Source organism: Oncorhynchus masou, chromosome 2 (assembly GCF_036934945.1).
Source record: "Oncorhynchus masou masou isolate Uvic2021 chromosome 2, UVic_Omas_1.1, whole genome shotgun sequence".
Taxonomy (NCBI): Eukaryota; Metazoa; Chordata; class Actinopteri; order Salmoniformes; family Salmonidae; genus Oncorhynchus; species Oncorhynchus masou.
The window spans coordinates 25463941-25476303 of NC_088213.1; the positions used below are offsets into that span (position 1 = coordinate 25463941).

At 49.8% G+C, this 12363-nt stretch overlaps 1 protein-coding gene across 6 annotated transcripts in view; it reads right to left on the minus strand.

Moving 5' to 3' along the window:
• LOC135557454 (BTB/POZ domain-containing protein kctd15) overlaps positions 1 to 12363 on the minus strand; it is a 29393-nt gene that overhangs the window by 4411 nt on the left and 12619 nt on the right. For all 6 annotated transcript variants that reach the window (XM_064990764.1, XM_064990746.1, XM_064990739.1 and 3 more), the window contains one exon: positions 9117 to 9422. In XM_064990764.1, the coding sequence (XP_064846836.1) occupies positions 9117 to 9422 (306 nt within the window). The remainder of the gene's footprint in view (positions 1 to 9116; positions 9423 to 12363) is intronic.

A 12363-nucleotide genomic window follows, 5' to 3' on the forward strand; every position in this document is an offset into this window, starting at 1 on the left:
AGAGGCTGTGAGGGGCTGTGAGGAGCTCTAAGGGGCTGTGAGGAGCTGTGAGAAGCTGTGAGGGGCTGTGAGGAGCTGTGAGGGGCTGTGAGGAGCTGTGAGGGGCTGTGAGAGGCTGTGAGTGGCTGTGAGGGGCTGTGAGGAGCTGTGAGAAGCTGTGAGGGGCTGTGAGGAGCTGTGAGGGGCTGTGAGAGGCTGTGAGTGGCTGTGAGGGGCTGTGAGAGGCTGTGAGAGGCTGTGAGGAGCTGGGAGGAGCTGTGAGAGGCTATGAGGGGCTGTGAGGAGCTGTCAGGAGCTGTGAGGAGCTGTGAGGAGCTGTGAGAGGCTGTGATGAGCTGTGAGGAGCTGTCAGGGGCTGTGAGGAGCTGTGAGGGGATGTGAGAGGCTGTGATGAGCTGTGAGGGGCTGTGAGAGGCTGTGAGAGGCTGTGAGGAGCTGTCAGGAGCTGTGAGGAGCTGTGAGAGTCTATGAGGAGCTATGAGGGGCTGTGAGAGGCTGTGAGGAGCTGTGAGGGGCTATTAGGAGCTGTGAGGAGCTGTGAGAGGCTGTGATGAGCTGTGAGGGGCTGTGAGGGGCTGTGAGAGGCTGTGATGAGCTGTGAGAGGCTGTGAGAGGCTGTGATGAGCTGTGAGAGGCTGTGAGGAGCTGTGAGAGGCTGTGAGGAGCTGTGAGGAGCTGTGAGGGGCTATTAGGAGCTGTGAGGAGCTGTGAGAGGCTGTGAGGAACTGTGAGAGGCTGTGATGAGCTGTGAGGAGCTGTGAGGGGCTATTAGGAGCTGTGAGGAGCTGTGAGAGGCTGTGATGAGCTGTGAGAGGCTGTGATGAGCTGTGAGGAGCTGTGAGGGGCTGTGAGGAGCTGTGAGAGGCTGTGATGAGCTGTGAGGAGCTGTGAGGAGCTGTGAGGGGCTGTGATGAGCTGTGAGAGGCTGTGATGAGCTGTGAGAGGCTGTGAGGAGCTGTGAGAGGCTGTGATGAGCTGTGAGAGGCTGTGAGGAGCTGTGAGAGGCTGTGATGAGCTGTGAGGAGCTGTCAGGGGCTGTGAGGAGCTGTGAGAGGCTATGAGGAGCTGTGAAGAGCTGTGAGGGGCCCGTGGTGAATGAGGAAGAGGGAGAATATGCCCCTGACTGGATAATGGAGCTGACGGGAGAAAACTGAGATGTGAGAGGGATGGATGCACGTTAGTGAGGCTCAGATTTTTTTCATCTCCTGTAATCCTTCTGGGTTTTTTAGGAGAGGGAATATCTCTAAATCCCAATGTGAGGAGTGTTGTGTATTTATATATTCCCCAGTTCTTTTAATGGAGTGTTGCAGCGTATGGAAATGAAAGGTCTTGCTCAGGGCTAGCCTCTCTCTCCTTATATTGCCAGATACAAAGCCAGAGACGAAGATCACGCAAAATACATGCATTTCGTCTATTGCCCCATATAAACACACACTTGCACACACACACACATACACATACACACACACAAGTGAGAGTGGCCTCTCTAATTGCGAGAGTGGTGGCCCCATTGGAGGGCTAAAGCGGGGCAATTAGTTCTGGTGGTTGAGCCACGCAGCCTCCTCAGTCTGGGGGTTAGGATGCCTGCTGAGGAATTCACAGATCACACAGACCGATAGGACTTGTTAAACAGGCCTGCTCAACTATTAATGGCTGGTTTAAAACACCCCCTACCACCTTGCCCTGCTTCCCCCCCTGCCCTGATGCAAAAACAAGGCAGAGAGTGCATCCCAAATTACACCCTATTCCCTATGTAATGCATTACTTTTGACCAAGGCCAATAGGGTTCTGGTCTAAACTAGTGCACTATATAGGGAATAGGCAAGGGTGCCAATTGGGACACACACTGAGATTAAATGTGGGACAACAGCATTTTTCTTCTTTCACCTAACTAACTCCAACAACGATAACTACCCCCTCTCCCTCTCTCTTCTCCTCCCCTCCCCTCCGGAGCTCTGTGACGATGACGGAGTCAATCAGTTGTGGGAAAGAGAGGCGGCAGACGGCTGATGGTGAGCTTAAGAGAGGCACTAATTAAGAGACCTGCCGAAGCATCAAACGAACGCTCCCCAAATCCACGACAGACGATGGAGAGGAGTAACGATTATGGAAATGATATTACACTCCCTGCTTTGATCATTGCATCACATTGCATTTTCACCCCATATCTTTTTTTTTTTTAAAAAAATAATATTTTTTTACTCTGTCACGTTAGGCGAAGCGTTCAGTCACAAAGGAGATTAGGGTTGATCAATAAAGATACTCTTAATTAAAACATTTTGATAATGAGGCATTATTACACTGTAAATACTGTAGATTGCATTTAACCTCAAAATGTCAGATTGAATTTCAACACATTGATCTTTGATTCAAAATGCCAAATGTACCAATGTTCAAGTGTTTTTAACCCTTCTAGCTGTAAATAAGGTATTGGCTCTTTCACAGAACCCAAAACTCATTGCCCAAAAGTTACAGTGCTTTCTGAAAGTTGCATAGTTGCATACAGTTCTTCACTGTAGCAGCACTTTCTGTTCCCCTTTTTCTGCCTCTATGTTTGAAGCTCAGAAAGTGAACAAATGCATTGGCTCACTTCATCCCCTGTGCACCTTCATAAACGTAGCCTACTGTAGCAAACTAAACTATTCTCACTGTTGCAGGGTTGACTTGGCTGCAGAGGGATCAGCCACTGTCACATTCAACCCCCACCCCCCTGTACAGCATACAGGGACATCACAGCGCTGCCACTCAAACCCGGGGTCGCCATGGGGATGAGCAGGGGATACATATCAAGCTCGCTCCACTAACCTCCCAGCATCATAACGGAACAGAACGCAGTAAGAGAAGCCGGTGAGGCAGGAATCAAAGTGGATGAGCCTCATGGCTGGAAACAGAGCGTGATGTAATATTGATGGCCACCGGAGTGCACACACACATCGGAGTGCACACACACACACACACACACATACACACACCGGAGTTCACACACAAACACTGGAGTTAACACACACGCAGGAATGCAGGCACACGAACGTGCGTACACGCAAACACACACACACACATCTCCAGAGGGGCTAGAGATGCCTGTGCAGCACTCGTCTAAGTCTCCAGATGTCAGGACGTAGGACTGGGGGTCTCAGTCTCCAGTTGTCAGGACGTAGGGCTGGGGGTCTCAGTCTCCAGTTGTCAGGACGTAGGACTGGGGTCTCAGTCTCCAGTTGTCAGGATGTAGGGCTGGGGGTCTCAGTCTCCAGTTGTCAGGACGTAGGGCTGGGGGTCTCAGTCTCCAGTTGTCAGGATGTAGGGCTGGGGGTCTAAGCCTCCAGTTGTCAGGACGTAGGGCTGGGGGTCTCAGTCTCCAGTTGTCAGGATGTGGGGCTGGGGGTCTAAGTCTCCAGTTGTCAGGATGTAGGGCTGGGGGTCTCAGTCTCCAGTTGTCAGGACGTAGGGCTGGGGGTCTCAGTCTCCAGTTGTCAGGATGTAGGGCTGGGGGTCTCAGTCTCCAGTTGTCAGGAATTAAGGCTGGGGGTCTCAGTCTCCAGTTGTCAGGACGTAGGGCTGGGGGTCTAAGTCTCCAGTTGTCAGGACGTAGGGCTGGGGGTCTCAGTCTCCAGTTGTCAGGAATTAGGGCTGGGGGTCTCAGTCTCCAGTTGTCAGGACGTAGGGCTGGGGGTCTAAGTCTCCAGTTGTCAGGACGTAGGGCTGGGGGTCTCAGTCTCCAGTTGTCAGGATGTAGGGCTGGGGGTCTCAGTCTCCAGTTGTTAGGACGTAGGGCTGGGGGTCTCAGTCTCCAGTTGTCAGGAATTAGGGCTGGGGGTCTCAGTCTCCAGTTGTCAGGACGTAGGGCTGGGGGTCTAGTCTCCAGTTGTCAGGACGTAGGGCTGGGGGTCTCAGTCTCCAGTTGTCAGGATGTAGGGCTGGGGGTCTCAGTCTCCAGTTGTTAGGACGTAGGGCTGGGGGTCTCAGTATCCAGTTGTCAGGATGTAGGGCTGGGGGTCTCAGTCTCCAGTTGTTAGGATGTAGGGCTGGGGGTCTCAGTCTCCAGTTGTCAGGATGTAGGGCTGGGGGTCTCAGTCTCCAGTTGTTAGGATGTAGGGCTGGGGGTCTCAGTCTCCAGTTGTCAGGATGTAGGGCTGGGGGTCTCAGTCTCCAGTTGTCAGGACGTAGGGCTGGGGGTCTCCTCCAGTTGTCTGTAGGGCCAGTTGTCTCCAGTTGTCAGGATGTAGGGCTGGGGGTCTCAGTCTCCAGTTGTCAGGACGTAGGGCTGGGGGTCTCAGTCTCCAGTTGTCAGGACGTAGGGCTGGGGGTCTAAGCCTCCAGTTGTCAGGACGTAGGGCTGGGGGTCTCAGTCTCCAGTTGTCAGGATGTAGGGCTGGGGGTCTCAGTCTCCAGTTGTTAGGACGTAGGGCTGGGGGTCTCAGTATCCAGTTGTTAGGACGTAGGGCTGGGGGTCTAAGTCTCCAGTTGTCAGGATGTAGGGCTGGGGGTCTAAGTCTCCAGTTGTCAGGACGTAGGGCTGGGGGTCTCAGTCTCCAGTTGTCAGGATGTGGGGCTGGGGGTCTAAGTCTCCAGTTGTCAGGATGTAGGGCTGGGGGTCTCAGTCTCCAGTTGTCAGGATGTAGGGCTGGGGGTCTCAGTCTCCAGTTGTTAGGACATAGGACTGGAGGTCTCAGTCTCCAGTTGTCAGGATGTAGGGCTGGGGGTCTCAGTCTCCAGTTGTTAGGATGTAGGGCTGGGGGTCTCAGTCTCCAGTTGTTAGGATGTAGGGCTGGGGGTCTCAGTCTCCAGTTGTCAGGATGTAGGGCTGGGGGTCTAAGTCTCCAGTTGTCAGGATGTAGGGCTGGGGGTCTCAGTCTCCAGTTGTTAGGATGTAGGGCTGGGGGTCTAGTCTCCAGTTGTCAGGATGTAGGGCTGGGGGTCTCAGTCTCCAGTTGTCAGGCTGTAGGGCTGGGGGTCTCAGTCTCCAGTTGTCAGGATGTAGGGCTGGGGGTCTCAGTCTCCAGTTGTTAGGACGTAGGGCTGGGGGTCTCAGTCTCCAGTTGTCAGGATGTAGGGCTGGGGGTCTCAGTCTCCAGTTGTCAGGATGTAGGGCTGGGGGTCTCAGTCTCCAGTTGTTAGGATGTAGGGCTGGGGGTCTCAGTCTCCAGTTGTCAGGATGTAGGGCTGGGGGTCTCAGTCTCCAGTTGTCAGGATGTAGGGCTGGGGGTCTCAGTCTCCAGTTGTTAGGATGTAGGGCTGGGGGTCTCAGTCTCCAGTTGTTAGGATGTAGGGCTGGGGGTCTCAGTCTCCAGTTGTCAGGATGTAGGGCTGGGGGTCTCAGTCTCCAGTTGTCAGGTTGTCTGGGGTAGTCTCCAGTTGTCAGGATGTAGGGCTGGGGGTTTCAGTCTCCAGTTGTTAGGATGTAGGGCTGGGGGTCTCAGTCTCCAGTTGTCAGGATGTAGGGCTGGGGGTCTCAGTCTCCAGTTGTCAGGATGTAGGGCTGGGGGTCTCAGTCTCCAGTTGTCAGGATGTAGGGCTGGGGGTCTAAGTCTCCAGTTGTTAGGATGTAGGGCTGGGGGTCTCAGTCTCCAGTTGTTAGGATGTAGGGCTGGGGGTCTCAGTCTCCAGTTGTCAGGTTGTGGGGCTGGGGTACTAAGTCTCCAGTTGTCAGGATGTAGGGCTGGGGGTTTCAGTCTCCAGTTGTTAGGATGTAGGGCTGGGGGTCTCAGTCTCCAGTTGTCAGGATGTAGGGCTGGGGGTCTCAGTCTCCAGTTGTCAGGATGTAGGGCTGGGGGTCTCAGTCTCCAGTTGTTAGGATGTAGGGCTGGGGGTCTCAGTCTCCAGTTGTCAGGATGTAGGGCTGGGGGTCTCAGTCTCCAGTTGTCAGGATGTAGGGCTGGGGGTCTCCAGTTGTTAGGATGTCTGGGGGTCTCAGTCTCCAGTTGTCAGGATGTGGGGCTGGGGTCTCCAGTTGTCAGGATGTAGGGCTGGGGGTCTAAGTCTCCAGTTGTCAGGATGTAGGGCTGGGGGTCTCAGTCTCCAGTTGTTAGGATGTAGGGCTGGGGGTCTTAGTCTCCAGTTGTTAGGATGTAGTGCTGGGTGTCTCAGTCTCCAGTTGTCAGGATGTAGGGCGGTGGGTCTTAGTCTCCAGTTGTTAGGACGTTGGCACTGGGGGTCTAGGTATCCAGTTGTCAGGATATAGGGCTGGGTGTGAGTGACAGGTAGAGCAGACTCAGAGTAATGTGGTGCTGCACAGAGGGAGTCCTACTTTGTTTGACTATACATGGCCATTCAAATGTGACAAGGCGCACCGCTGTTTCTACATAATCTTCATTCTCCACTTCATCACAAGCATCAAAAGACCTTAGAAAGTGGTTGTCTGATCACACTAAAGTGTTCCATTTCTAGGGGGGACAACTGCTGCCTTGTCTAAGAGAAAAGTTCACAATATAAGTTTGTAGTAAAGCTTTGACACAGGAGGGCCAGAAATAGTGTTGGTAGCTAAGTTTATCATGTGCTCTGTGTTTTTTTTCCAGAAGGGTGGCGATGGAGGTGGTGATGGTAGTGGTGGTGGTGATGGCGGTGGTGAAGTCGGTGGTGATGGTGCTGGTGGTGGTGATGGAGGTGGTGGTGATTGAGGCAGACTGCAGGTTTGAGCCATGTTCTCCCTGTTACCATCTGACCCGGTATGGATTGATAGGCTGGCTATGTGACATGGCGTGTCAGAAAGATTGGCTAGGCCATGTAATGTCCCCGGCCCTGGCAGCCCTGGCAGTGAGAGGGGACAGGGAGGACAGGGGCCGTCTCAGAGTAGTGTTGCTGTCAGGGTGATGAAGGAAGGATTGCGTCTGGCTTGATCACAGTGCTCCATCACTGTGATGTATGGAGTTGGGTACCGGCCGGCTCCTGCTTCGGGACTGTGTGTGTGTGTGTGTGTGTGTGTGTACACCTCTGTGGCTCTTTAGCTAAATGTTTTCCCTCTTAAGCGTCCCAGTCCTTTTTTCCCATGGCTCTACATCACAGGTGGTTTGCATTATTCCTCTTAAATTCCTTCATGACTGGAGGAATGAATCGTTCACTCACCAAGGTGGGGTTGTTTATAGGTTTTCTCTTAGGTTGGAGTTGGCAAGAACGTTTTCTCAGACAGAATGAGTAAGTAAGCCGCCCAAAATCTTATTGGGGATCAATTATAATGAATGTACTTGCCCTTGTATCGGAAGAGAAATGCTGTAACTAAGGGCATCAGATGACTCTGTATTTAAAACTGAGACTGAAGAATCCAAACCAGGTCAACACAGAAATACACAAGTTCCCAACACTATTTTCCATCTCTTTCTCAAAACTTTCTCTCTCTTTTTCTCTTCTCTTTCTTCCTCTGTGGGCAGGGTGTGGTTGCATTCCCTTGGGTCGGGATCAGATCACAGGCACATTGTCTGGCCAGGTAAGATGAGGATTATTCTCATAACCTTCTCATACCTTCACACAACAATGACACAGGACAGGATGAGGAAGTTGTTTAGAAAAATCTCCCCTTACACCAGAAAACACCTCCTTCTGCTCTCTGTTCCCCTCACCTACAGCAGCTCAATGAGCCTATCTGCCAACCCCTGCAGTGTGCTTGTGTGTGTGTTTGTGTGTGTGTGTGTTTGTGTGTGCGCGTGTCTGTGCGCATGCGCGTTTGTCTTAAAGGGGCCAGCCCAGAGAGAGAAAGAGCCCTGCCGCGAACAACACCTCCTCATCGGTGCAAAGGCTATACGTTGAGACAAAGCCCTCTAGAGCCCCATTCTGTCCCTCATTCACTAACACAAACATCACAAACAGGGAACCCTGAAGAGAAGGCAGGCTTCCGTTTCTACCAGCGCAAAGTCATTCACACGCTGCCTGAGCCCCAAATGACACCCTATTCCCCATATAAGGTGCCATATTCCCCACTATGCAGGGCATATGGTGCCATTTGGGATGCAGACACTGAATAATGGGGATGGTTTCACCTCAGCCCCACTGTCTGTGGGAAAGGCCTGACAATGAAACCTAAAATAGTAAGGATCCTTCCCAGTCCATTTGAAACAGATGTACGGCGCACACTGAGACCAGACTCGGCGGTAAACATAGTGGGAAAATGTTGTGTTAGTTGATGCGGCCAATTAATTATATTGCAAGCCATTTAAAAATCTATAAAAGAAGTATAAACCGGTTTAGGCTGTTTGAGAAATTGTAAGTATGGTATTAAAAAATGCAATACGTGTATTTCAATCTCCCCGGGCGGTGTTATATTGGAGTCTTTTTAAAAAGAGGAGCTGTGTCTTAAAAAGGAGTCAAACGTAAATTATGCATATCATTTTTTTTCACCCCTCTCATTTTTGTGAGAAGGAAACATGGCCTCAGTGCAGGCAGACAGACAGTGGAGAGGAGACAGGCTTTGTCCCGCTGCTCAGGCAGCTAGGCAGCAGCCCCGGAGGTGGTCTCTCACATTGGCAGGAGGACGGTGGAGGTGTCAGAGCACAACGCCTGCCTGGCGTGTTGGGGGTAGTGTGGGGCATGCTGGGTGCTGGGTGAGGCTCCTCTATGTGTTGATCTGTATGGCTATTGGCAATGAGGTGTTGATGATACCACAGAGCTGTGGTGAGAGGCTGCTCTGCTCCTTAAAGCCTCATTCAAACCTTGGAGATGGAAGAGTGCTTTCTGAGAGGAAGATGAATATTATTGCTGTGACATACGCCTACAAGTGGCTGAACAAACGTGTCACTATCTCCGAACATCTTAAACAAATTCACTCTAAATCACATCAGAATAACTATTATCCCATGTGAGTTATGATGAGGGGTTGTTGCTACAGAACAGTCATCTTGTATGTGTCTACACGCAGGCTACAAATCATGTCACATGCCTTTACATGGACATTTCAAAGTGGAGTCCTTGTCCTATAGATCACCAGTGATGACTTTAGAACAGTCAACAGTCAACTTCACACCTGTAAAACGTGATACACCACTATACCCACTTTAAATCCTGCTCCCTCAAGACTATAGGAAAACAGAATTCACAGAGGCTCTCTGGGGTTTTCATCACCAGGAAAAAAACCTTCTAGTGATGATTAAAGATGGCTGCCGACATACATGCACAGACAAAACGTTATCTACCTGGACAGAGTTGAGCCTGCAGTAGCCGTTGAGGGGGAAGCGGATGACGTGCGTGGGGTCCTGGTTCCAGCCGGCGTTCACCGAGTTGCACATGACGTCTCCAGTCTCGGGGAAGATCTCCTCGATGAGCACCTTCTCCCCGCTAAGGGCGATCCTCTCACCTAGGTCAGGCGTCACCCGCACCACCAGGCAGTCACAGGGCTGGGCCGTCCTGCGCTGCTCCCTCTCCTGCTTCCAACGTTCCAGCTCCTTAATCATGGGGGACAGCTGGTAGTACCGAGCCTCCTCGTACAGCAGGTGGAACTCCTGGATGGGACAGGATAGGGAACATGCACAAACACTCAAATCCAAGTCATTTTCATGTCAGACCTCTTTGTCCTTTTCACGCCGCTTCGATACGAAGTGATTTTCTTAGCAAGATAGGAGAGCATTTTTGCTAACCCTAACCCTTTCCCTAACCTTAACCTCAGACACCTAACCTGCTATGTTAATTCTCCTAACCTGCTGTGTAAACTCTCCTAACCTGCAATGGAAAAATCAGTTCTGTATCAAAGTGGCTTTAAAATAATGTATTTTATAGTCCCTCATATTAATCTCATGGTATTTCCTGGTTACAAATGGTCTTGGTTAGGCCCACATTGAACATTAAAATATCTCAGATTGAAGAATGATTCACTGGTAAACCAGATCAGTCTCCAGTTGTTTACAAGAAAGGCCTGTATTGTTTTTTATTACCATGCTAACCATGGCCATAGCTACAATCAGCCAGTCACTCTCTACTCCAACAGTAGCTGTTGGCAGGGCTGAGTAATCCTCTAGCATGTTGTATTGAGCTCTACTCTATAGAGGCCTGTGTCAGTGAGACGAGGCTCAGCGAGCCCAGGCTGCAGTGATGTGGGATGGGATGGTACATTCCTATGTGCAGACAGTCTAGCTGCAGCAGATTGCCTAGCTGCCTCCCCCCCTGGGCTGTGCTTGCTGGGGGCCATTTGCCCCTGCGCTCTTGCCTCTAATTTCCCACAAGACCAGATGGCACCATCGTTCAACCCTACCATAGAAAATACCAGGAAGACTGAGGAAGAAAGGCAAGCTATTGGTAGTTAGCTAACAGAGGGGAGGTGAGGGGAATATATATGGGAGAAGAAGTGAACATGAGGATAATTATAATATAATCCATGGTTGATTTTTTATGCATGCTTTACACAGAGGAGATTTTATGGTAATGTCTAATGTGAATAGTGGCCGGATGTTAAGCTCTGATATCACAATTTTATATTGTGTCAAATGAGTATTGTAAATGTGCTTGCAAAACAATCAGTAATTGATTTAGCTACCGGAAGCTCTAACTGGAAATTATACAAAGGTAAGTTGCTACATTTATGGGTGCTGCACTCCTAAAAATGTCATTTGATGTATTTCCTGTATAAAGGGTAGATCGAAAATACACATAGGTTAAGATAACGTTGTCATAAATCTTGGACCTGCGCTCATGCTAACTAGCAGCAGCATTGCTAACTAGCATAGCTGGTCACATTGTTGAAAAGAGCTTTGGGATATTAGAATCTTGTTGTCTTAACAATTGTCATCTTCAACCTAGCACAAAGGGAAACAATATTTCCCATGACATAATGAGTTGCCATACCCTCCATGTATCTGGTCGATATCAGGACCTTCTAATCATTTTCTTGATGAAAGAATCTGGTTCAAGAGAAAAGTTGATGATCGCTGTGTATTATAGTCTTTATGCACTTCTAAAGTAAGTTCGGGTTTGTGCAGAGGAAAGAAAGAGAGCGTGCCTGTTTCAGTCTGCCTGCATCATCATTGGCTGTGGGTGCTGGGGGTGCTGGGGGAACCAAATCTAAAAAGAGTTTTCCCTCGCCTCTCCAGAACACTGCTGGGTACAGAGTATGGTACGGCAATAGCAGCAAACAGCATATTATTAACCCTGTCTGCCTCAGTCAGGATGGAAGAAATAGCCACTTTCAAATCCCCCTGCTTGAAAAATCCTAACATGAAAAACCTTCTGCTTCTTTAACCCTCATTCGACCCCCCATCTGAAAACCAGGAATGGCCCAAAACCAACTCTAGCTGAAGCAGGCGGTGACCCAACACATCTTAAGCCGACATTCTAATATTTAATATTACAGAATGTAAAGAGGTGAAGAGGTGGGTCGGTCACTTTTTTCTCTCCCTTCTCTTGACCCTCCTCACTGCGGCTGACAAAATACATAAAGAGACGTTCCCCCTTAGGGGTGCTCTCTGTATCGAAGTGTAGCTCCTCATCCTTCACAGGTCTGAAGCCACGGATGGATGTGTTTTTAACAGGGGTCTGTCTGCGAGGCACTTTAGTCATCCTGAGCCTGAGCCGGCAGAACAGAAAACAACAGAATAATCCTAACGTAATGCTGAAGTGAGGATGAGAGGGGAGACAGGCCCAACAGCTCTGTCTTGGCTGTATGCTGCCAGCTCCAAGAGACAATCTATCCCACAATCCTGTGTCCAGACAGGCCGGTTGAGCTCCAAAATAATGATCCGACCTGATCACCCACTGGCAAGGCAACATCGCAGGGAAGGACGAAGGGAGAATAGAGGGAGTTGGGGGGGGGGGGCAAAATAGAGAGATGGGGAGAGAGCGACAGAGAAGGAGCAGACAGAGAGAGATTATCTTGATCCAAAACAGGAACAAAAGAGTTTTTACAGGTAATTAAACCAGCATAATTAGAAGTTACCTTCTGCACTGTCATTTGACATGGATATGGCAACGCCACTGACCTATATGCAGTGATAATAAACAAGACGATAATGAATATGAAATGAGTTAGCCTTAATATTATAATAACACTTTGTCTATCACTGTGAGTGGCTGAGAAATCTACTGGATTGTACTGAGAAATAAAGAACTTACTCTTCATTGATAATATAATATAATTATAACATGCAAAAACACACCAGAATGGTTAAGGACCATCACCTAATTTGACTGAGCATTGCTTACACACCTTGTGATTCATTGTAGTCTGAATAATGTCTGAAATATTTCATGTGGAAAGTACATTAAGGGTGAATATTGTATCACATCTACTGATATATGCTGAATATTTGTTACTATACTGCTAAGCAGGCTTTCACATTGATTTAGCTAAACACACAGCATGTTGGCTGCCAGCAGCAGAAGAGACCCAGGCGTGGGGCGACGCCAACACTGATTGTGTTCAGATAAGAACATGCTCAAGTCCTCCTAACCATA